The following is a 25,409-nucleotide window of genomic DNA, read 5'->3' as shown; positions in this document are numbered from 1 at the left end:
GATTTTAATTTATGGGCTGCTATATTATTGAATATCCCAAGTAAAGTCTCAGTGGCTGCCGCTGCTGCTGCTAAGTCACTTCAGTCGTGTCCGAGTCTGTGTGACCCCATAGACGGCAGCCCACCAGGCTCCCCTGTCCCTGGGATTCTCCAGGCAAGAACACTGGAGTGGGTTGCCATTTCCTTCTCCAATGCATGAAAGTGAAAAGTGAAAGTGAAGTAGCTCAGTCGTGTCCAACTCTTAGCAACCCCATGGACTGCAGCTTACCAAGCTCCTCCGTCTATGGGATTTTCTAGGCAAGAGTACTGGAGTGGGGTGCCATTGCCTTCTCCAGTCTCAGTGGCGCTAGTGGTAAAGAACCCGTCTGCCAATGAAGGAGACGTAAGAGACACAAATTTGATCCTTGGGTCAGGAAGATCCCCCGGAGGAGGAAATGGCAACCAGTTCAGTACTCTTGCCTGGAGAACCGCATAGACAGAGGAGCCTGGCGGGCTATAGTCCATAGAGTCACAGAGTCAGACATGACTAAACCGACTTAGCACGGACCCACAGGCAGAGTCAACACATAAAAAAGCATATATAATATATATTTTGTATCTGTTACATATTTTAGTTGTGATATATATGTAGCTGCCATGTTTTTATAGCTAATATATACTTACTGCATATACACATATATATGTAACATATATTATAGCCCAAACAGATTATTTTTTCTTGCACATGCATAAAATAATCTCTGGAAGAATACAAAAGAAAGGAATAGCATTGGTTGTTCTGTGGGGAGGAGTGTGAGTGGCTGGGGGAGAGGTTGAAGGGAGTAATCACTGTATTCCATTTGGACTTCCTGAATCATGTGGATTGTTACCTATTCCAAAAACTGTTTTAAGTGCATCTATGCCCAGAATCGATAGTTAGATAATCATTTTTGTCCTTGCTGATGTGTCTCTTCCTAAAGCCATAAACTGTGTTTTTCAGGAAGGCACACACAATTTCTATTATAAACTTCTAAAAGTCTAGGATTATCACTTTCACTCATTCTTTATCTTCCAGGATCCCAACTAAGTGTGATGCTCACCCTGGTCCCCAGAATTACTTGAGACAGAAGCTACTATCTTAGTGTTCGTCAATTTTTCAATCAGCAAACATTGGTGGAGGCTCTTCTAGGGCTGGGGCGCTGGCAGTGGGTATAAAGTGACATCCTCCCTTGAAAGCCAGGGCAGAGGTGGCGGAGCTGGTGGGGCCGACTCAGGTGCCACCATTTATCATAGTTTAGCAAAAGCCCAATGTGGACACGAATAAAGCCCCACAGGGGAGAGAAACTCAGAACACAAACTTCAGAAGGAACTAGGAACTGGTGGCTCAGATGGTTAAGAATCTGCCTGCAATGTAGAAGACACAAGTTCAGTTCCTGGGTCGGGAAGATCCCCTGGAGAAGGGAATAGCTACCCATTCCAGTATTCTTGTCTGGCGAATTCCATGGACAGAGGAGCCTAGCAGGCTACAGTCCATAGTGTCACAAAGAGTCAGACATGAGTGAGCGACTTAACACTTAACTGGGTGCAGTCCTCCCTTGGGACAGAGGGACAAACCTCTGTGTTTTAACCCTCACACCCTTTCTACATTTGTTACTATTTCTGGTCTAGGGGGTGGACCCAGGGCTCCACTAAAAACAGCACAGAACGCACATCTATAAACTGTCCCCCAAGGGTTCCAGGGTTTAAACCAATCTTGAGGCACACCATCATACGACATGGAGTGTTCATTCCAAGATTTCAAATGATTTGCCACATCAACCTGTGCAAAGTCTGAAAGAGATTGATTAAATAAATAATAATGAGTAATAGCTACAAAAAGTGTTATATTTTTCAAACCTTAACAATTTTTGCCTCCCCAGCTGCTTTGAAACCTCTCTGAAAAAGAGTTAGGGCTGATATAGTCTCCCCATTTTGTAGATAAAGAAACTAACACATTCTGATCAGAGAATTCCCTGATATCATGAGCTGCTGCTGCTGCTAAGTCACTTCAGTCGTGTCCGACTCTGTGTGACCCCATAGATGGCAGCCCACCAGGCTCCCCCGTCCCTGGGATTCTCCAGGCAAGAACACTGGAGTGGGTGATATCATGAGCTAGTTGATGATAAAACAAAGAACAGAAATACAACTTTCTGTTGTATTTTTTTCAAATTATCTCTGGAATTTTATTTGTTTATCCAACCAGTCTTCACTGAGCACCTACCATGGGCAGGCACCATGCTAGGCCCTGGGATGTAAGAGGGGTCATAGAGAGAGAGGGTCATGGCCTTGTGTGTAGTCAGGAAGCCCAAAACTGCACACAGAGAAATAAACAAGAAATGGATGAGCCATCCCTGCTATGAAGGAAGAGATGCTGGGAGAGAACTCCTTAAGCGCCAGGATTCTTTGGACCTGGGATAAAATGTCAGGATTCTTTCCGGTTTGAGCAGAGCTCTGCATTGCCTCCCTGCTGCACAGAGGCAGAGCCTACCACCCCAGCTGTGCACTCTGAGTGTGTAAGTGTTACCAGAATGCCCTGGTGACAGGGGAAAACAATGCTTCAGAGGTTGATGAGGTCATGGGAACCTTCAGAGCTACATCCCAGCCCTGTCCCGTAGCTGTTGTTCATCCAGCCTGTTTATCTTTGTGGGTCTGCAGCTCTGTCCCCATAGTTTCACTCACCTCTGTAGCAAGGAAGAAGGATACCTGGGTGAGATACCTTTCCCCAAGACCTAAGTCCCCCAAATGGAGTGTGTCCCCCAAGAGGAGAAGTAATAATGGGGTTGCATAATCCTAGGTTTTATGAATCAAGGAAGAGTGAATAAAAAACTTTAACAAATACCAACCAGTTAAGGCAGTTTGGAAGATCACTGGGCGTGAGAAAGGGGAACAGTGATACAAAAACACTGGGGGTAAAAAGTACATTGGGGGTGCTACAATTCTGACTTTTGCAGATGGAGCAAGAAACCCTGGGATGTGAAGAGTCCGGTGATGAAATGAAAAGTTCTTGCAAAGTTCTTGCACGTGTTTAACTTAAACACAGACATGGTCTATAGTTCTTGTGTATTGTATCCTGAGGTATCAGTAACAGAAAACTGTCAGGCTAAATATATGCCAATTTTTATTTAAGTTGGGTGGGCTTCTTTGGGGATACGGGGGAGTGTGGGTTTTAACAAGTGTCAGTTCAGTTCAGTTCAGTAGCTCAGTCGTGTCCGACTCTTTGCGACCCCATGAATCGCAGCGCACCAGGCCTCCCTGTCCATCACCAACTCCCGGGGTTCATTCAGACTCACATCCATCGGGTCAGTGATGCCATCCAGCCATCTCATCCTCTGTCGTTAACAAGTGTAGGAGGGGTCTTATGGTGAACCAATCATTTCCCGAATTGAGAAAAACACCAGTTGCCTGCTATACCTGCATTATGTTGTAGATTGCTCCTAGGAGCAGATATTTCATCTTCCTCATATTTATGAGACAGGTCAGGCAAGATAATAGTACAATAAATATCACTTTTCATTCATGTATGTTTTCATTCTCTGAATAGTATAATGATTTTAGGAGTCAGGCTGCTGGATGCGAATCCCGAGTCCACTACTCAACACCTGTGTGATCTTAGGTCAGCTACTTCATTTCCATGAACACCTCAGTTTCCTTATCCATCAAATGGGGTACAACACTTGGTCTTAGCCCAAAGGAAGAGAAGCGAGGAGCCTGGTGTGCTGCAGTTCATGGGGTTGCAAAGAGGGGGACACGACTTAGCAACTGAACGACAACAACAAAGCCTGATTTTGCAGCCCACAGCTTGGCCTACCTAGAGGCAACCACGATGGGAAAACCTGTCGTTCTGGGGCAGGACCCGCTTTTCTGACCCAGCATGAGGGCCTCCGAGAGGGGAAATGTCTGCCAAGGAGCAGCATGAGCTGCTGTTGACTGTTGAGCAATCGCCCTGTTGCCCCTGCTCCTTCCAAGAGAGGTGGGAAGTAGACCAGTTCTTTTGTTGACCCAAGAATATGACCCTCCATTTATTGAGTGTCAACTAGGCATCACATACTCCCTCACATTCTCACGGTGATTCTGCAAGATTCACGATGCTACTGCTGCTAAGTCACTTCAGTCGTGTCGGACTCTGTGCAACCCCATGGACGGCAGCCCACCAGGCTCCCCCATCCCTGGGATTCTCCAGGCAAGAACACTGGAGTGGGTTGCCATTTCCTTCTCCAATGCATGAAAGTGAAAAGTGAAAGTCAAGTCGCTCGGTCTTATCCGACTCTTAGCGATCCCATGGACTGCAGCCCACCAGGCTCCTCCATCCATGGGATTTTCCAGGCAAGAGTACTGGAGTGGGGTGCCATTGCCTTCTCTGAAGATTCACGCTATTATTTATTTTATAGAAAAAAAGAGGCTCCAACTCAGAGAGGTTAAGTAAAAGCCCAAGGTCACAGAGCTATTAAATCACAGAAGATTCGAACTGCCGCTGACTCACTCCAAGGCCATTTCTCCTCTGCCAATCCCACACCTTCAGCAACGGAGCTTCTTTGCCTGAGATCACTCCTTCCATCTCTGCTTCACCTCTCATCTCCTGGAACTTCTTCCCTTGAACTGGATTCTTCCTCTTTGCTCACAATCATGGGTGCCTCTTCAATTTTAATACATCGAACACACAAATACAACCAAACCTTTCCCTCGACCCCACATTTTCCCTCCTCCCACACTCAATGCCTCTGTTTCCTCATCTCCATACACTCCCCCAAGTTACTGTATGTCGTTCAGATCACTCCAGACGAGATTTCCAGTGACTCTCCCATTGCCAGATCCAATCTGTAAATTTCAGTTTTTACAGCAGGTGACCCTAGACCATCTTATTACTACAATATCCACTTCTCTCTGTTTCCACGGCACCCTTCTCTCTTGGTTACCTCCTAGGCAGCTCCAAATCCCCCATCTCCACTTCCTCAGCCTATTCCATGAGAGCTGAAAGGCTCTGCCTCCAGCTTCTTCTCACAGCAGAGCATCCCAGGGTAATAACCACTGCCATGTCTCCACCCCTGCCTGCACACCGATGGCTCTCCAATCTCTTTCCTGTCCTGACCTCAGTGTCACAGACAGAGCTTCAGTGTCACAGATAGAGCTTCAGTGTCACATATAAAACTTCTAGACATGGCCCCTGAGTGCCTCAGGGGCCTTCAGAGTCATCACATTCAAAATAGGACTCTTCTTTTTCTACTCCCAAACTTGCTGCTATGTCCTCGACCTCAGTTGGTGACATTAAACCTTGGCACTTGATAATTCACCCAGAAACCCAAGTAAGCCTAGACTCCTTCCATGGCTCCATGCCCTCGACATATCACACATACCATGCCCACATCCAGCAAGTCACCAAGTCCTATCGATTCTGCTCTCCAAATACCTCATACATCAGGCCCTGTAACTGAACATACGTTTGACTGCTTGCCCTTCAACAGCCAATAAATGGAGGAGCAAGTTTCAAAGAGAAGAAAGATGCTTTATTCAGAAAAGCCAGCAATCTGGAGAGAAAGTGGACTTGTATGCAGGGCCTGGCTCCGAAGATTCTGTTCAGCCATGACAATTTTTAAAGGGAAAAAGGGGGAAACAATCTCAATTAATTATTAAGGCAGGAGGTCAGATTTCCAGTCTCGAATCTGCCCCCTGAGCCCCTGTCCACTGCAGCTAGAGTGATCTCCCTCATTGGCAAGTTGGTCCTGTCTCCTCCAGCTTCTGACCCTTCGGGGATTCTCCATTGTCTAAGAATCTCATCCCACCCACCTCTCCAGTCCCATCTTCCATCCCTGCCCGCACACCTTGAACTCTACTTAAGACAAAACACCGGCCTACAGGCCCCTCTTCACTTTCACCCATTGCTCCACCTGTCCAAAGTGCTTTGCTTTTTGTTTTCCTCCTGGTGAAGTCCTACACCTTCTTCAAGACCCTGTTCCCTCCTCACAAGCCATTCCTGACCTCCCCAGGTGATGCTGAGTTTGTCCTGCTCTCTGCTTCCCACATGCCTGCTCATGACACTTGTTATAGCCTCTACAACACCTCAGCTATGTCTGTGTATAGGTGTTGCTTCTCCTCCAGGAGGGCCGAGGCTATTCTATCCACATTGTCATTCTTAGCACTGAGCACAGAGCCTGGCATTCTACGCTGTCAGTGTAGATGCTGTTGAATACTAATAGGTAAATGTATGATTTTGGGAAGAGGTGCCCAATTTGAACCTCAGCTGATATTCATGGAATCACAAAACTTAGCAGTCAGAGATAAAGCCCAGCTTCAGAGATGAAATCCAAGGACTTCTCTATCTATTCAGCATTTGGGTATCAAGCACCTTCTTGGGGTGGGGACCACTGAACTGGGCACTGAGATTCCACGCTGAATGAAATTCCAATCTGGGCCCCCAGGGAACTCAGAGCTCAGGGATTAGAAAGCCAAAGTAAGAGCATCCTTGGCACCTTATGAACAGTGATGTGCCCCAGGATGGATGTGTGTGCTTTTATTTTTTATTGGTGGGTGTGATGGCTGGAGGCTTTCTCCTAACCCTAGATGCAGATGTTGTGGTGGGAGATGAAAGTTGTTTAGGATAAGGGTCAGGAGAACTTTATCAAACCTGCATTTAAGGATGAGGTCAGCAGCATCGTTAAATTAAATGTGGGGCCAAGTATTATAACAGCGAACTTTGACTGACAGGGACCATGGGAAAAACCATTTTCAACCTGTGCCATAGATGCCTATGTAATACGAGTTGGCATTCATGTTTGCTTTCAGGATCTATATCTGCGTCTGTATCTATATTTATGATGTGATGTGCTATTCCGGGTGATCTGAGGAAGCAGGCGAATAAGAGATAACCCACATTAAGAAGCTGAAAACATCTGTCAATGTCATAAATAAAAAAGACCGAGGAACTCTCATAAGCTGGAGAAGAAACTGGACAGGAAAACTAGATGAAACGTGGGATCCTGGATAACTTCCTGTGCCAGAGAAAGTACATAAAAAATAAAAGGTCGCAAAATTTGATTGAGGCCTTAATTAGTAAATAGTATTGAACTGATGTTAATTTTCTTTTTTTGGTCATTGTGCCATGTTTTCTTTAGACGCTAATCCTAAAGGAAGCAATGTAAAGGATATTCAGGAACTCTTGCACTTTCCTTGTAACTCTCTTAGTCTAAAATTATTTCAAAATAATATGTTAATAAATATAATTGTCTAAAGCAAAAAAGAAAAACAGTTGAAAGTCTCCTAGGGGAGCTAATGCATGCTACATATAACGAAAATGTAATAAATCTCAGAAGGATGATGGACTAGCATCTCAAAGTGCTCTCAGGGCTTTCCTCGTGGCTCAGTGGTAAAGAATCTGCCTGCCAGTGCAAGAGACCCAGGTCTGATCCCTGGTTCAGGAAGATCCCACATGCCGTGGAGCAACGAAGCCCGTGCACCGCAACCATTGAGCCTGTGCTCTGGAAGGTGAAACTCCTGAGCCCACCTGCCGCGACTACTGAAGCCTGTGTGCCTAGAGCCCATGCTCCGCAACTAGAGAAGCTACCGCAATGAGAAGCCTGCACACACATCCCATTGTATTTATAGGGAACACACTCTTTCCTTCAACAGCTTGAGAGTAGTGCCCCCTGCCCCACTCATCACAACCAGAGAAAAGCCTTCACAGCAACCAAGACCTAGCATGGCCCCAAATATATATATAAATAAATAAAATTATTATTTTTTTAAAAGTCCTTTGAGTTTTGACTTTGAGAGCCAGTGAACTAGTTGGTGGAAGTGTTATGTTAAAGGGGGCCCAGGGCTCAGGCCAGGTGCCTGGAGCAGTTCTGCTTACTGACCACAGCCAATGTTCCTGCCTGGCCAGCCTCAGTCCTGGAAACCCCATCTGCATAAGGTGAGGGGAAGACCCGCTGCGGCTGGCTACTGGGGACGGTTCAGGGAGTTTCTGGTTTTGCCAAGTCTCTGGCTACAAAGAGCTGTCCTTTTCATATGCCGGAGATGTCTGCTCTCATTTTAATTTTGCATAGTAATAGGACCAATCCCACATCATCTGAATTTGAAGTATACACTCTCCCTTTGTGAGTTAACATGCTCTTTTCTAGATTTTTGGAGCCACCGATTGAGTGCAAAATTACTGTTTAAATCAGAGAGCACACAATACACAAATTTTAAAATCCAAACTTTTTAAGCACACTGCTTGGTTTCAGAAAGAGGAAACAAGCCTTTTGTTGGCACAGATATAAGGGGAACAGTACTAAAAAATATCAAAGATAGTCACAGCCCCCCCCCCCCCCCCCCCACAGTATTTATAGAGAACACACTCTGTCTTTCGCATATGCGGCATGGAAAACGGGGCCAGAATGATCCTGCAGAAACTTCCTGAAGAAAACAGGCAGGTCAGCCATTCCCAAGCCCAGCCTGCTGCCGCAAAAAACCCTAGCCAGAGTGCCCCCGCTTCCTTCTCTGCTTCAAAGATCCCGTGCCTTTAGGGCAGCGTATGCGTGTAGCCCCCTCGAGGGGCTAGAGGAGTCCCCTGGGCTGGGTCCTGGCACGGGGCTGGGCTCTGGGGACACCCCTTCTTTCCCACCCCGGACCCATCTGACAGAAAGACTCCATTTATCAACCCAGAAGTCGCTTAAACCAAATCCTAGCGCACCCCGCCCCCCCCAGTTAATCGTCTTTCCCTTTCTGGGTCTGCTTCCCCTCCCCCCAACCCCAGCCCCGGAGCCACCCCTGAGCATCCTCCGCAGGGGATTCCAGGATCTGCATCATTCAAGCAGCTTTTGAAAACAAAAACCACCTAACCGAGGGGGAGGTCTTTGTTCTTTCACCGGGTTTACTCGGTTTATGGAATTCAATTCCCACCCCTACCCCAGGTCTGCAAATTTCTCCTTCCAGTACTGGGAGCGGGGCCTCTTCATTCCCGCAGACTGTCTGTGTTCCCGGCCTTGTGCTAAGCATTTTATCTTAGATAAGTTTCATAGCAACCCTCTGGGCTAGGTAGTGTTATCCCTGTTTTACAGATGGAAAGAGCTGAGGTACACGGAATAACGTGCCCAGGGTTTTACAGCTAATAGATGGGCATAGCTAGGTTTTGAGGTCAAGTCGGTTTTAAATCGAAGCCCTAAATTTTCATTGTTGTTCTTGATACAGCAAGAGTAAGAACAATAGTAATACTGAGCAACTGCTATATGCCAGGCACTGCGCAAAGTATTTCCTCCAAACTACTTTCAGAAGCAGGTCTGATAGTTACCAGTTCTGTGATCTTCAGAAAAAGCCTCTTTTTCAGTCAATTCCATACCTACAAAATGAAGCTGAAAACATCGCTGTTGCGAAGAATAAATGACTTAATATATGCAAAGCCCTTAGAACACCAAGTGGCACATATGATTAATCCTTCAATATTTTGTCTTGTTTTTTGTTTGGTTTTGCATGTCTTTTCCCATCACCTCCAATCACAAGTGAGGTCGGTTTAGAAAAGCTGAACAACTAATTAGTCCAGATTGCTGGGTGCAGACCCTATGGTGCAAACCCTATAGCGCAGACCTGCTCATAAATCGTGCGCCATGCGGGCCTGCCCGCAAGTGAGTTGCACCTGGCAGGTGGGAGACGCGGTCCTCAGGCTTTGCAACAAAACGCGCTGCAGCCGGGAAGCCTGGAGCGCTCCGTGGAGAACACACAGTCTTGGGGGCCTTCTAGCTCTGGATCTGGGCGAATAGGAACGCGGCAGTGTTGGGGGGGTGGGGGGCGGTCCCGCCAGACTCGCCTCAAAAGTATCGCGGGAGACACCTGCGCTCCAGGGCGGGCAGGGGGCGGTCTGGTGCCGGGAATCTTCCCAGCTACCGCGCCTCCCGGCGTTCACGCTCACATCCCCCCATCCCCTCTGCCCCGAGCAGGGGCCGCCCGCCAGGAGCCTGGAGCCGGGAGCCCGGAGCCCGGAGCCTGGAGCCAGGAGCCGGCCGCGCTCCCCCGCCCGCCGCGCGCCAGGGCGGAGTTTCCTCCTCGGCTCATTGTTCTCCGCCCAGCACCGCCCCGCCCGCGCGCTCCTGGGGAAGGGGAGGGGAGGGGGCGGGGGCCGGCGCGGACGGGACCGGAGTCGCCGCAGCCGCCTGCCGGGCCGCAGCCGCGCAGACACCGCCCGCGACGCAGCCGCCTGCCGCTTCTCTGCCGCCTGGCTCGGCGCCTCGGCCGGCTCTGCCGCAGCGGCCGCGAGGAGGGGCCACCGGAGCGCGACTCGGGACGCTCGGGCCACCGCCTGGCCGTCGGAGCCACCGCCAGGCCTCCCGGAGAGGCGTCCAGACGCTCCCGCCGCCCGGACCCTTGGCCAAGTCCGCAGCCACCTGCTCCGCGCCCGCGCCCAGGACACGATGCGCTCTGCGCTGTTGCTCTCGGCGTTTTTGCTGCCGCTGCCGCTGGTGCTCTCCAATAATGGTGAGTGATGGTGGCTGGGCTCCGCCGGGACTCCCCTTGTGCCGGTGCGCCCCCGGCCGGGCCCGCTGCTGGGAAACCCGCCCTGCCTCGTGGCGGGACCCGGGAGCAGCCCCTGCGCCCACTACTACCCGGGGCCACACGCGGAGCCCTGACCTTGCACCAGCCAGGCCCCTTCCCACCCCCGGAGAACGCCGCAGGTACTGGGATCCTGCGAGCGTGGGTCGTCCGGATCTCCACGTGGGTGGAGTTGCGATGGGTTCTGTTCGGGCAAACGGGCTCTCCGGCGCTGAGTGGGCTCGCTGTCCTAGAGTCGGGACTTGGGGCACCGCGAGCCTCCACGCTTCCACTGGACCCCCAGCGTCTGATCACTTTTTTCTCTCCGCGTTGGAGCGGTAAGGGACGGTATTGTGTCGTCGTTAATTCCAGGCAGAGCGGCAGGCTGGGAGCTTATGAGGAAGTCCCCGAAGCAGGTGACAAACCTCCAGTAACGGCCCTCGAGGCCATGTGTTTCGCGTTCTGCTGAGTGAATGTGGTCACTCAGCTCACTTGAACCTGTGCTGAGGCAGGTGGAAAGGGGGAGGGAATAAGTGGATTCTCCACAATCCCAGACTCACCTGAGTGCGGCCCCTGCCTCCAGGGCACCGAGGGAACAACTCCCTTCTCTGTGCACGGCCAGGAAGGTAAGAGTTCCTCCCAGCCCTTTGTAGAGAAAAGAATTTCTCTCTCATGAAACCAGCCTGGACTGTGCCATAGACACATCTCCCATATTTCTTCTAAAGGTGAAAATCTGGTGGGACAGGTACTGTCCCAGAGTCCCTAGGAACAGCTAGGAGTCTCAGCCCCAGGAGAGAGAAGCATTTCTTTCTTGCCCACCCGAGCAGGTGTCTGCAGGGAGAAAGAGCCCTGTTTCCATTCTAGAGTCAGGAGGGCTGTGGTGACAGTTGAGACAGAGAGGGGACCTTGCTCTTCTTGGTAGGTGCTGCCTTCTGGGACTAAAGTCTTAAGGGAAGGGTGGGGTGGCATGGCAGTGCAGTCTGTTTTCTTCGTCAGAGGGAACTTTGCTCGTGGCAAGGGGCAGGCGCTCAAGGAGCAAGTAGGTTTGGGCATCCTCCAGGGAGCGGCCCTGAGACTCCACAGCCTGGCCTGAAAGGGGTGAGTGGGTGAAGAGGTGACGCCTGCAGGAGGATTCCAGTGTGAGGAGCACCGCAGATTTGCACAACCTGCAGGGCTGAGCAGATGCAGGAGTGGGGCGTCTCTTCTCAGTCCTGCTCTCAGGCAGATGGACCTCAGTGTGGACCCGACGCACACCCTTTCTGCCAGGAGCCTCTTAGCACCATCCAGAAGGGAGATGGGCTGTGTTAGGAAGGCTGGGGTAGTTCCCAGTGCCTCTGAGCTTCAGGAGCTGAGCTTGAAGGAGAAGGTGGAGGCTGTGGGATGAGACCCCTGCTCCTCTGTCCTCAGAGGTCACTCTGTCTGGAGCCACCCATAAAATGCAAAGAGCTCCAAGCCCCACTCCTTGCTGGCTTCGAGGCTGGGACTGTCTTCCTTGGCACCTGTGCACTGCCCAGAAACCCTGTCTCTTCCAAGAAGCCCTCCTCAAGCCTAGCATGGGGCATGGAGTGTGGTAGGAGCTCCATCTGTGGTAAAGAAAAGAGGAACCATAACCCTGCTTCCTCTCCCACCAGCAAATCACTTGGACTTTCTGAGCCCAGGTGTCCGGTTCCTAAAATGCTACTATTGTATGTAGTGATAATGGGAAGTGTGTTGAAGAGTGTTAGCTGGCAAGGGAATATCACTATTAACATTATTATTTGCTATATTGAGACCAGAGAAGGCTGAAGGGTGCAGGCTGTGGCAGAGTTGGGAAGATCCCCTGGAGAAGGGAATGGCAACCCACTCCAGTATTCTTGCCTGGAGAATCCCATGGACAGAGAGAGTAGCCTGGCGGGCTATAGTCCATGGGGTCGCAAAGCGTTGGACATGACTGAGCACACCATAGGGACCCAGTAAGGACGGCTTCATCTCTGCTCTTCTGAAGGTATGGCTGGCTGAGTTGCAGTCATCTGGGAGGGTGAACCCCCAAACTGCTGGAATCCTGTGATTTAGTTCTAAGCAAGGTTTCAAGTAGAACAAACGAATTATATCCGACAGGGCCCTGGGATCTTACCTTCTATTGTAGCTGGGTCACACAGCGTCAGCAGCATCCAGCCGGGGGCCGACAACCCATTTAGACCCCTTTCTGGTTTGATATCCACTTGGTTGAACCATATGGCAAATTGTACCTCTAAACCTGTTTCCATATCTGTAAGACAGAATGAAAGAGCAGGGGAACATCTAGTGTCACTGTGACATTTCTGGGCTTTTGCCGAAAGGACAGGTTGACTGAGCACTGTCTTAAGGGTCTGATTGTGTCATTCGATGGATGAATCTTAGGCAAGGGAAAGGCAGCTAGAGGTGGTTGAAAACACTCGAACTTTGGATCAGACAGACTTACATGACTGAAGACCAGATAGTGAACCTCTTTGAGTCTGTAAAAAATGACAACAAATCTCCATCTTGCAGGTTGTTCTGAAAATGAGAGATAACATATTAATGAGTTTGCCATTGTGCCCAACTCACCATCAGAACTCAAAAAATCCTGGCTTTTATGGTTAATAAGCCATACGCGCTCTTCCCCCAGCATCAAGATTCTGCTAATGTCTGTGTCAATTGCTAAGCAGTAACAAAAAACTGAAGCTTAAAGTGCCACGTGTTGGTGGAAAGGGTGGCATATGTGGAGAAGTGGCAGGATTTGGGAAGGGGTGATTTGGGCAAAGTGAGGCAGGGGTTATGCAGGGATTTTATTTTATTTTTTAATTAATTAATTAATTTTTTGGCCACCCCATGCAACACGCGGGACTTTAGTTCCCTGACCTGGGATTAAACCAGTGCTCCCTGCATTGGGAGCACAGAGTCTTAACCACTGGACCACCAGGGAAGTCCTAGACAGGGATTTTAAAATAAAAGGATCAGCAGGGGGTGAGAGATCCTTCCTAGGGTGGCCTGAGGCAGAATGAATTGCAGGGTGTAGCGAAGACGTGGATCAGAAGCTGGGGATATGATGGGGGCTTCTTGAGCTGAGGGAGTCAATGAGCTGCAGGGAGGCTTTGGGGAGGAGGTGAACTTTCAGAGCCCAGAAAGAACATTCCATGGGGTGGGGCTGGGGACAGCGGGTGTTCCAGTGAGGTGCTGTTTGGGCTTTGAGGCAGGAGTGAGCTAGACAAAGAGGGGGCGGTACTGGGAGGAGACTGGTTCCAGCAGGCTGAGAGGGAGGTGCGGATGGGCTGGGGAGGTTGAGGAAAGACTCCCGGAGACACCAGGTGGCTGCTTGGCCAGAGCTGCAGGGTGTGGCCATCAGGGAGGGAGGGCCCTCTGGGGGTCGCCCAGGACCTAGAGAAGCCAGGGCACAGAGGTGGGGGGACAGGCAGCTCCCTGCCTTTGCTTTTTTTCTCAAAATTTGGAGGGAGAGGAAGGGGTCCTGCTGAGTAGGGTTTTGATATCTCTGCCCCCGCTTTGGAAGCCCAGAAAGGATGGGAATTCCACCTGGGGTGAATCCCCCTGGGTGGGGAGGGTTGGAGCATTAACCCCATCCATCCTTCTGGTATCACCTCTGCCAAGCTTTCCTAGAGGGAACCCAGTCCTGTTCCAGGGTCTGTGAGGGCGTCTCCTCCACCACTCAGGGAGCCCCTCAGGGCAGAGCCGGTAGCACATTCATCTGTCCTCCAGGGCCCAGCGCAGCACCGGGCACTAAGCTCAGGAAATGTTATCTGGACTGGGAAACTTGAGGGGAACTGGCCCCAGCCCCTGGCTTTTCAGGCGCTCTGGAAGTGGGAGGCATGAGGCCAGCTCAAACCCCTGTGGTGATGCTGGCCACCAGGCTCTTTCTGCAGCAGCCAGAGCCACTGGAAGCAACCACGGAGGTTCAGGACTTCCGGGCGTGGGAATACAGACCAGCCAGGCGGCCGCTGTGAGGACCGCTCAGCTCCTAAGGGAAGTGAAAGGAACCCTCCGAACAGCACTTGGCACTTCTTGGGAGGGGCATCGGAATGTAGACGATCCTTACCCCAGGAAGGGCCGGCTTCTTCACACCCCCTGGGATCCTGTGCAGGGCTGCCAAGTACAAGCTCGAGCCAGAGTGGATATCCTCCCACGTTCCTGGAGAAGGGGAGTGACCACCCTCTGCCCACTCCCTGCCCAGCCGTCTGAACCCAAGCCTGCCTATAGACTTCATCAGACTGAGAGGAGGCTGGAGCTCTGTCCTCAGCTCAAGGCTTACTTCCTAGTCATGCCCACCATGTAGGATGCAGGGCAGGGGGCTCAGCAGGGGGTGTCCGTGTCTCGTTTCATCCCCAGCCAACCCCACGTAGTGGTGTGCTTCTCTCCTTGTCCTGTGTCCTGTCCACTTTGTGGGGCTGTTAGAACATCAGGTGGCAGATCTGGGATCACCACTCTTCAGGCCACACAGGTAGGTATTCACAGCTCTAGGTATTCTCGGTAGGGAAAGCCTTCAAGAAAATCTACACAAAAGATACATGGTAAGGAGCCTCCTTGTATTTGCAACAGTGTAGTCCATAAGATTGGAGAAGGAAATGGCAACCCACTCCAGTGTTCTTGCCTGGAGAATCCCAGGGACTGGGGAGCCTGGTGGGCTGCCGTCTATGGGGTCGCACAGAGTCAGACACGACTGAAGTGACTTAGCAGCAGCAGTCCATAAGATACCTTCAAGTAGGCAGCCTGCTGGCTGTTCAAAATAGAATTCAGTCAACAAAGGGTGGTTTCCACAGTACTTCTGAATAACCCAGAAAGTCAGAGAACACAGAATTCTAGAGCAGGGAGCCTTTTGGAAGTCATCTTCTACGCCCCCTCGTTTTTTCAGATGAGGGGATGAACTTGCTGAAGTTCTCTGGGCCTCTTGGGGACGTGTGTGCATGTGCGTGTCTGCAGCCGCAGCCACTAGTAAATGTACTCAACCTCAGGGCTCATTCTTCCCTGGGCATTGGAGAAACTCCCTCCGACCCTGTGAAGACAGGGCTGCATGGTTGGTGGTGACATCTCTGCTGGGTGCCCAGGCTCTCTCCCCACCCCTCCACTGGCCAGGTACACTGAGGCTTGGAGCCACTTTGTCACTGAAGGTTTAGGCTCCCCTGTCAGAGTGCTGGCCCCACGCGTCGTGATTGCGTGTCTTGTCTCCCATTGCCTGGGCGCCTCTGGTATCCGCAGCATGGAGTCAGAATCCAGAACAAAGAGCAGGTGAGAAGTCATTGTTCCAGGACTAGTGCACAAATGCAGCATCATTTGCAGATTCAGGAGCAGCCCCTCCCCACCTGCCCCCTCCCCACGTGGCCCCACCCCACGAGCCCCCTCCCCACGAGCCCCCTCCCCACGAGCCCCCACCCCATGAGCCCCCACCCCATGAGCCCCCACCCCACGAGCCCCCTCCCCACGTGGCCCCTCCTCATGTGTCCCCACCCTGTGCTCTCATACAGGCACTGCTGTGGACCACTCCCACAACCAGCACAGATCTCCAGCCTCTTGGCCTTCCAGCCACCCATCCTCCCACTGTCCCCACCCCTTGCCCTGGCACGCACCACCACCACCCTCTCTTCCTTTGTAGCCTTACACCCCTCGGGTCAGCCACCTCCAACTTCCCTAGGGCCAGGGTGCAGGGTGGCACCCTGTCCGCCAATTGTCATGGCCGGAAGGCGGTGGGCCTCAGCCCAGTGGGAAGAGAGTGTGGAGGAATGTCCATGTGTGGCTGGCCGTGCAGCTCCAGCTTGGGGTGCAGAGGACCCTCCCAGAGCTGGACCCCTGGAGATGCATGGACTGACCTGGGAGCCCACAGTTGTCTGACCCCTAACCTTCCAGTTCAGGTCAGCATGGAAGGGACAGTGGGAAGGCCAGGACACTTTGTAATTCTTCAACTGAATGTAGGCAAGGTGGGGTTGAACCCATGCCCCCTTTGCAGCAGAAATTCATAGAGCTCTGTCCGAGGGATCCCTCCGTCTCCATCTGGTCTGATTCCTCTGCTAATCTGCCAGATCCTGCTGACTGGAGTGAGACTTTCCAGCCAGGGCCACAGAGGTTGCCTATGGACAGCCTCTATCTCACAGATTATTCCAGAGAGGGCAAATGGAGGCCCCAGGCACCAAGGGCCATGGTAGATCACATAAGCAGCTCTTATTCCCAATGTCTGCCTGCCACATCTGACATTTCCTTCAGCTCTCTGCTGCAGTGCCACCTTCTCAGAGAAGCTTTCGGGCCTCCACACCCCCACCCCTTCTCCCCTGAGACTTTTCTCCATCTCTCCTGATGGGCATTCATTTCTTTGTCTTTTCCCTGAGTTCCACAAGGGCAGGGACTTCTGTTGGTCAGTGCTGTAGCCATAGCATCCACAAGAGTACCCGGCACATAGTAGGTATTCGATAAATATTTGCTGAGTGAGTGAGCAAGAGGCAGAGCGAGCTGTATTTGAACCTGAAATCTTGTCTGCCAGTTCGGGCTTTCCAACTATGAGGCTCCTGACCTGACTCCAGCAGAGAAGCAGGTGGTAGGGAGGCTGGCCTCATCCATGGCGGAGTGGACACAGAGGCAGGAGGGTGAGCTGCCTTGTGGTCCAAGGTGGCTACTCAGGCTCCAGTTGTCAGGAGAAAAGAACAAGAAGGCTGCAGCTCTTCTGCTAGAAACCACACACACCCCATCCAGTTACAGTTTGTTGAATGAAACTTGGTCCTATGATCACATGTAGCTGCAAGGGAAGCGGGAAGAGTGAGCTTTATTTCAGGCAGACATGTGCCTAACCAACAATCAGGGCTTCTGTTGTGAAGAAGTGAAGGATGATGGATATTGGAATAGGTCCCTGGCACATGCTATCATGGTCCTGCTCACTGGTTTTCTCTTCCCTCAGTCCTCCTACCTTGTAGTAAGATCCACTTTGCATCTGTCTGCACAAGTGAAACAAGCAGTTGGCCCCTGTGACCTGAGGCTTTGCCACCTTCTGGCTCAGCCGTGTCCAGCTTGGTCCTTGCTTTTTGCAGCTCCAGCCTTTTCGTTTTGGTGGAGCAGCTCCTTGTGATGCTCAGGGAAACACAGCTCCCTCCCTCTCCAGTCCCTCAGCCACGAGCTGCACCAGTGAGCCAGGTGCCCTGGGGCCATCCCATGAGCAGGGCCTCAGCCAGGGCAAGCATGGGGGACTCCTGTCCCCCACATTTCTCTGGATGGGAAAGAAGAGTTTCTGTGTCCCATGCTCCTCTTCCCACCTCAGCAGGGCAAGTGCAGGGCAGCGGGAGGTACTGTTCTTAGGAGTTTGGTCCATGGACTCTTGCGAGAGCAGCAGCTGGAGGCCAGTGACCCTTAAACCTGGAGAGGTTCTGTGAACTGTTTTAGGGCCTCCAAGAGCTTGGGGTACACTCCTGGAGGGAAAAATGAAGAGTAGGTCAGTTGGGAGGGATCCAATTCACATCCCATTCACTTGGTGAGGCTCTGCAATTATCTGTTCTATAGAGTTGGTCTCCACAAAAGAAGTCCTTTGAGAGTTCTCTCTGTAGTCAAAGAGAAGAAAAATAGAAATCTCCTGGCATAGTGCCCCAGGCTTCAAAGTCAGAAGCTTGAATCCCAAGTGGCTCAGTAGTAAACAAACCACCTGTCAATGCAGGGGTTCTCTGGGTCCGGAAGATTCCCTGGAGGAGAAAATGGGAACCCACTCCAGTATTCTTGTCTGGAGGATTCCGTGGACAGAGGAGCCTGGCAGGCTGCAGTTCGTGGGGTCACAGAGTTGGACATGACTGAGCAACTGAGCACATTGTCGCTTACTAGCCTTGTGATTTCAGACTTGTTTCCTGGCTTGTCTCCTCCTGCCTTCCTCGGTGAGGGTTGAATATTTCATATGTCATGTCAGTGATGGGCCTGACAATACTTTAGTTTTATTTCTTTAGTTGACTTCAGCTCTAACCCAAGGTGAGGTGTGATGAAACAGATCCTGCCACTGCCCCCTCCCAAACTGGCGCATCTGCCGTGGCCTCGCTGGGCTGAGCTTTCTCCTCCGTGACCTTTTCCCATTGAGTCACTGCAGCCGGGCCACTCAGGACGAGGGCCCTGGTTCTGGGGGATTAGTTGTACGCTGTAGTCCTGGATGAGGGTGTGCTTAGCTAAGAAGGGGCTCCGATGGTCAGGTGCCTTCCTTCCTAGTTCCCACCCGGGTGCTTCTCACTTCACCCTTACGGGGCACTGCCCTTCACTTTTGGGCTTCAAGTCAATACAGGCTTTCCTGAAGCCCCTCAGATCCTGACCCTGGCAGCCTCTGAGGTTCTTCTGCCCATCACCCTGTGAAATGGAGTCTCCCATCACATGGCTCTTTTTCCTTTTTTTCTTCAAATTTTATTTAGCTATAGTTGATTTATGATACTGTGTTATTTTCAAGTGGACGCTTCAGATTCTTTCCATTATAGGTTATCAATTAAACGTACTTCCCTGTGTTTCTTCAGGAGGTCCTTGTTCTTTATTTTTCAATATAGTGGTACTTATGCTCAGTCGCCCCAGTCGTGTCCGACTCTTTGTGTCCCCTCCGACTCTTTATGTCCCTGTGGACTGCAGCCCTCCAGGCTTCTCTGTGCATGGGATTCTCCAGGCAAGAATCCTGGAGTGGGTTGCCATGCCTTCCTCCAGGGGATCTTCCTGACCCAGGGATTGAATCCACATCTCCTGCATTGCAGACAGAGTCTTTGTCCACTCAGCCACCCAGGAAGCCCCTAGTCATTCAGTGGTGTCCAACTCTTTGCAACCCTATAAACTGTAGCCCGCCAGGCTCCTCTGTCCCTGAAATTCTCCAGGCTAGAATACTGCAGTGGATAGCCATTCCCTTCTCCAGGGGATCTATAGTGATGCATATCTATTAAGCCCGTACTCCTGATTTATGCCTCCCTCCCCCTCTTCCCCTTTGGTAACTGTAAATTTGTTTTCTGTGTCTGTGAGTCTGTTTCTGCTTTGTAAATAAGTTGATTTGTACTATTTTCTAGATTACACATAGAAATGATAAATAATAGTTGTTTTTCTTTGTCAGACTTAGTATGAGAATCTCTTAAGTCCATCCATGTTGGTGCAAATGGCATATTTCACTCTTTTATGGTTGAGTAGTTATTCACTGCATGTGTATAAATTATACACACACACACACTCTACATCTTCTTTATGCACTTAACTGTCAGTGGACATTTAGGTTGCTTCCTGTCTTGGCTATTGTGAATAGTCCGTTTCTCTTTTTTCACCCTGGATAAGTGCTCCTCCCGCCACCCGTGCTCCACTGCCCTGTCCAGCACGTGGGTCTGAGTCTCTCCTTCTCTGTAGCTTCCTTTCTCCATCCTTCCTCACCGTGACTCTGCGCCAAACTCCCAGTGAGTGCAGCCAAGCCAACCAGTGAACCATGCCATTGGTCTTTGCACAGCCACCTCTATATTTTCTTTCTCCGGGGAGGGAAGGAGGGGAGGCCCTGGAGTTTACAATCCAGCCTCTGATGAAAACCAGGCAAACAAGTAGCTCCTCACAAAGCAAGAGGTAGGAGGAAGATAGGAACTCCTCTCGGAGCTGCCTTTGGTTTTCTCCACAATAAACGCCAGTGGGGTGTGTCCTGTGCCTCTGTTTACTGAGATGGTAAATCTGGGCTAGCACCATATGGGGTTTTTTTTTCCCTTTCACAATTCAGGGAGATGAGCTGTGTCCCAAACTGTCCAAAAAGAACACTTAGTTCAGTTCAGTTCAGTCGCTCAGTTGTGTCCGATTCTTTGAGACCCCATGAATCGCAGCACGCCAGGCCTCCCTGTCCATCACCAACTCCCAGAGTTCACTCAGACTCACGTCCATCGAGTTGGTGATGCCATCCAGCCATCTCATCCTCTCGTCCCCTTCTCCTCCAGCCCCCAATCCCTCCCAGCATCAGAGTCTTTTCCAATGAGTCACGTCTTCACATGAGGTGGCCAAAGTACTGGAGTTGCAGCTTTAGCATCATTCCTTCCAAAGAACACCCAGTACTACTCAAAATTTTAATAATTACGCTCTCAGTAAATGTTTGATAAATGAACAAAATATTGTTTTTTGAATAAAAGGGAACCATGATCCAAAACGTTTGGGAAATGCTGCCTACTGTGCTCCCCTCGGTGGAAAGTCAACACATTCTAGGATCTGAAGTGGTCTGAGCGGTCCTCATTACTTTTCTTTAACCCCAAGTTCCTCAGGCACACCTTAACCATGGAACCTTTTCCTCTTTTCCTTCCTCTTTTTAATAGAACATCTACTGGGGGGATGCCAGCGTGAAGTTAGTGACCAACAGTCCCAGTTTACCCAGGATTGAGAGGGTGACTTTCAGAGCCAAAACCCAGACAATCCTATGTAAAGATCTCTGTGTGTGTGCTCAGTTATGTCCAGCTGACTCTTTGTGACCCCCATGGACTGTAGCCCCCCAGACTCCTCTGTCCATGGGATTCTCCAGGCAAGAATACTGGAGTGGGTTGCCATTCCCTTCTCTGGGAGATCTTCCTGACCCAGGGATCGAAGCTCTGTCTCTTGAGTCTCCTGCATGGCGGGTGGATTCTCGTGCCACCTGAGAAGCCCATGTAAAGACCTGGACCAGGTCAAATGTAAAAACACAACTGGCTGTGTCTGGGGTGTCGCAAAGCCAGATCTTCTATTTATTCATTACTTGTTAATTGTTTGGCTGCCCCGAGTCTTAGTTGCAACACACATTATCTTCATTGCAGCACTCGGCTTCCAGAGCACAAGGGCTCAGTAGTCGCCCCATGGAATATGGGATCTTAATTCCCCAGCCGGGCATCAAACCTTCATCCCTTGCACTGGAAGGCAGATTCTTAACCAGTGGACCCGCAGGGAAGTCCCCTAAGCAAGATCTTCTTGACGTGGTGATGGAGCAGGAGCAGGCCCTCCTTCCTTAGGGGCTTCATAGGAAACTTCTGGAAGGCTGTGGCCACTAGGAAAGCTGCTTGTACCTGAGTCTGGGCAGGATGAGTGGCATTCAAGGCTAGTGGCCTCTCCTGGGTGCTTAAAGGTCAAAGCGTTTCTCACATGGAAGTTGGAGGCATCATGAAGACTGGTTGTGCGTCTTCTGATGGTTGACCTTTTCGCTCCAATGGGAGCAAACGCAGTTCGCCAGTTACTTCCAGCTTCCTTCCTGTTGTGCCTTTGCCCCTGCTCTTTTGAGCCCCTGATCGTGACATCTCCGTTTCCAGTTCGATCTGACTCTCTCATCCTGTCTCAAGCCTTGGAGAAGGGGGCTTCCAGAGCCAGCACCCTAAAATGGCTCACCAGAGGTAGTGATGCTGGAGCTTTCCACTCAGTGCTAAGACCTCATCCACCCTCAGTCTGTCATTTTCCTGGGATTCAGGGAACCAAATGGCTGAAAAGAGTTTGTTTTTGTCTGCTGAGTCACCAGCTTGCCTGTGCTTCCCAAGCTGCCACTGGCAGGTGAGGCCCCTTCCTTCTCCCAGGCAGGTCCATGAGCTGGGAGCCCCTTGCTCAGGCAGGCTTAGTCGTGCACCCCAGCTTTAGGGGGCACTGCTGAGTAGCATGGGCTGGGTCCCTGCCTTCCCACTGTGCTGTGCTGTCAGCCTACTCCCCAATGCACCCCTTTACCAGAAGACCCTTAGAGCATCATGCAAGATTGCTTACCACCCCCCACCCACCTCGTGGGTCCCTGCCTTCCCACTGTGCTGTGCTGTCAGCCTACTCCCCAATGCACCCCTTTACCAGAAGACCCTTAGAGCATCATGCAAGATTGCTTACCACCCCCCACCCACCTCGAGGTTATCCCGGTGTCAACTTCTCTGCAGATACAGTGGGTCAGGGCACTAGAGAGCTTATGCTATGGACAGTTAGCTTTTTGAGAGTCAGGCCCTACCGGGAGTGTAGGGCATATGCCCCCAGGATAGACAGCCACCTGGAAATTGGACCACAGAGTTCTGGTTACCAAAGGAGGCGTGACCTGTTGCCCAGGATGCTGACTATCTGTTTGCCCATCTTTCCCTTGATGGAGAGGGAATCCATGATTTCTAGGGTCCCTCTGGTTCTGATGGCTTCCTGGGTAGTTCAGCTGGTAAAGAATCTGCCTGCAATGCAGGAGACCCCTGTTCGATCCCTGGGTGGGGAAGTTCGCTTGGAGAAGGGATAGGCTACCCACTCTAGTATTCTTGAGCTTCCCTGGTAGCTCAGACGGTTAAGAATCTGCCTGCAATGTGGTAGACCTGAGTTTGATCCCTGGGTTGAGAAGATCCCCTGAAGAAGGGAAAGGCTACCCACTTCAGAATTCCATGGACTGTATAGTCCATGTGGTTGCAAAGAGTCGAATGCTACTGAGTGACTTTCACTTTCACTTTCTGGTTCTGACGGTATGACCCAGGGATGCGGAGGAAAGTGATGTCTGCACGGCTTCTAGAGCAGAGGACATACCCAGAAAAGTCACAGAGGACCATATACTGAGCCACATCCGGCCCTGTCTGCTCTGTAACTCTGCCTCTCTCTGGCCCCTGCTTCCCCAGCCTGAGGGGTGGGCATCAGCTACTCCTCTGGCTGCATCTTTAGTCATGATGCTACCACTCTAAAAGCAAAGACCAGTCTATAAAGGACCAGTCTCCCTGAAATCCTCTGGCCCTGGATGTGCCACCTCCAGAGCACTGCACCCACTTTTCAGATGGGAAACTCGAGGCAGGAGGATCATGGTTGTTTACCAGAGTCAGTCTTCCACTTGAGCACTTCTGTCTTAGTGCTTGAGATGTAGGGATACCAGAGACACTTGGCCCAGACATCCAGGCTTCTGCACCCACTCGGAGGGTGGTGAGATGCAGTGAAGAGAGTGGGGAACAGTAGGGTCAGGAGCCTGTGAGGCCGAGAACAAGAGATGGTGCCTCCCGTTCTCCACCTAGGAGAAGGAGCCCTGGGTCTGACTTCAGAATCACCCTTGTGTGACCCAAGCAACCCTGAACCCTGTCCTGACCTTTGGAACCTTGGAAGGAAACATTTCATTTTGCTCCTAGTTTCTTCTGAAAAGAACAACTGTGAAATCACTGCATGGGGTGTGGGTGTTCGCACCTGCTGTTCTGGTGACGTGGAGTCTCCTCGGCTACTTTTCAGTTCAGTTCAGTTCGATCGCTCAGTCATGTCTGACTTCTTGTGACCCCATGGACTGGAGCATGACAGGCCTCCAGTCTGTGCACATCACCAACTCCCAGAGCTTGCCCAAACTCATGTCCATCAAGCTGGTGATGCCATCCAACCATCTCATCCTCTGTTGTACCCTTCTCCTCCTGTCTTCAGTCCTTCCCAAAATCAGGGTCTTTTCCAATGATCAGCTTTTTGCATCAGGTGGCCAAACTATTGGAATTTCAGCTTCAGCATCAATCCTTCCAATGAATATTCAGGACTAATTTCCTTTAAGATTCACTGGTTTGATCTTGCAGTCCAAGGGACTCTCAGGGATCTTCTCCAACACCACAGTCCAAAAGCATCAATTTTTCAGCATTCAGCTTTCTTTATAGTCCAACTCTCACATCCATACATGATGGGAAAAACCATAGCTTTGACCAGACAAGCCTTTGTTGGTCGTCTCTGCTTTTTATTATGCTGTCTAGGTTGGTCATAGCTTTTCTTCCAAAGAGCAAGTGTCTTTTAATTTCATGGCTGCAGTCCCATCTGCAGTGATTTTGGAGCCCAAGAAAATAAAGTCTGTCACTGTTTCCATTGTTTTTCCCTCTATTTGCCATGAAGTGATGGGACTGGATGCCATGATCTTCATTTTTTGAATGTTGAGTGTTAAGCCAGCTTTTTCACTGTCCTCTTTTACTTTCATCAAGAGGCTCTTTAGTTTTTCTTTGCTTTCTGCCATAAGGGTGGTGTCATCTGCTTATCTGAGATTATTGATATTTCTCCCAGCAGTCTTGATTCCAGCTTGTGCTTCATCCAGCCCGGCATTTCGCATGATGTACTCTGCATATAAGTTAAATAAGTAGGGTGACAGTATACAGCCTTGACGTACTCCTTTCCCAGTTTGGAACCAGTTCGTTGTTCCATGTCTGGTTCTAACTGTTGCTTTTTGACCTGAATACAGATTTCTCAGGAGGCAGGTCAGGTGGTCTGGTGTTCCCGTCTCTTTCAGAATTTTCCACAGTTTGTTGTGATCCACACAGTCAAAGGCTTTGGCGTAGTCAATAAAGCAGGTGTTTTTCTGGAATGCTCTTGCTTTTTCAATGATCCAACGAATATTGGCAATTTGATCTCTGGTTCCTCTGCCTTTTCTAAATTCTCTTGAACATCTAGAAGTTCTCGGTTCATGTACTGCTGAAGCCTGGCTTGGAGAATTTTGAGCATTACTTTGCTAGCATGTGAGATGAGTGCAATTGTGTGGTAGTTTGAACATTCTTTGGCATTGCCTTTCTCTGGGATTGGAGTAAAAACTGACCTTTTCCAGTCCTGTGGCCACTGCTGAGTTTTCTAACTTTGCTGGCATATTGAGTGCAGCACTTTCACAGCATCATCTTTTAGGATTTGATATAGCTCAACTGGAATTGACCCCTTGACTACTACTTTTTGGAGGTGACTTTTCAGTCATTTGGATACCTGGCTGTGGCCGGGCGTGATCCTGGGATTCCTGATTCACTTCCTAGGCGGGGTGAATAGGAAACTGAGCTTCCTTGACTGGGCTCTAAGGCCCAAACATGAGGACAACTTGGCTTTGTTTAAAAGGAACATGGCTTTTAACTTTTCCTGCAGGCCTTGGTGGGGGACAGGGGGCGGGGCTTGCCCTCAATTGTTCGGCCATATTCATTCGGGAGGATTGTTTGTTCTTTTAAGCAGCACCTGACCAGACCCCCACTCCCCACTAGCCAGTCCTCCAACACCAAAGAAACCCAGGTTTCCTGC

The 25,409-nt window shown here is 50.6% G+C and overlaps 1 protein-coding gene across 1 annotated transcript in view; it reads left to right on the top strand.

The window, feature by feature from the left end:
• The first annotated feature begins 9,592 nt into the window (after positions 1–9,592).
• PODXL (podocalyxin like) overlaps positions 9,593–25,409 on the top strand; it is a 50,087-nt gene continuing 34,270 nt past the window's right edge. Inside the window, exons 1-2 of the mRNA XM_070787136.1 lie at positions 9,593–9,610; positions 9,746–10,457. Coding sequence (XP_070643237.1) covers positions 9,593–9,610; positions 9,746–10,457 — 730 coding nt within the window. The remainder of the gene's footprint in view (positions 9,611–9,745; positions 10,458–25,409) is intronic.

This window comes from Bos indicus, chromosome 4 (assembly GCF_029378745.1).
Source record: "Bos indicus isolate NIAB-ARS_2022 breed Sahiwal x Tharparkar chromosome 4, NIAB-ARS_B.indTharparkar_mat_pri_1.0, whole genome shotgun sequence".
NCBI classification, from domain to species: domain Eukaryota; kingdom Metazoa; phylum Chordata; class Mammalia; order Artiodactyla; family Bovidae; genus Bos; species Bos indicus.
Note: the sequence above shows the minus strand (reverse complement) of the source record. Positions and strands in the feature narration are given on the sequence as shown.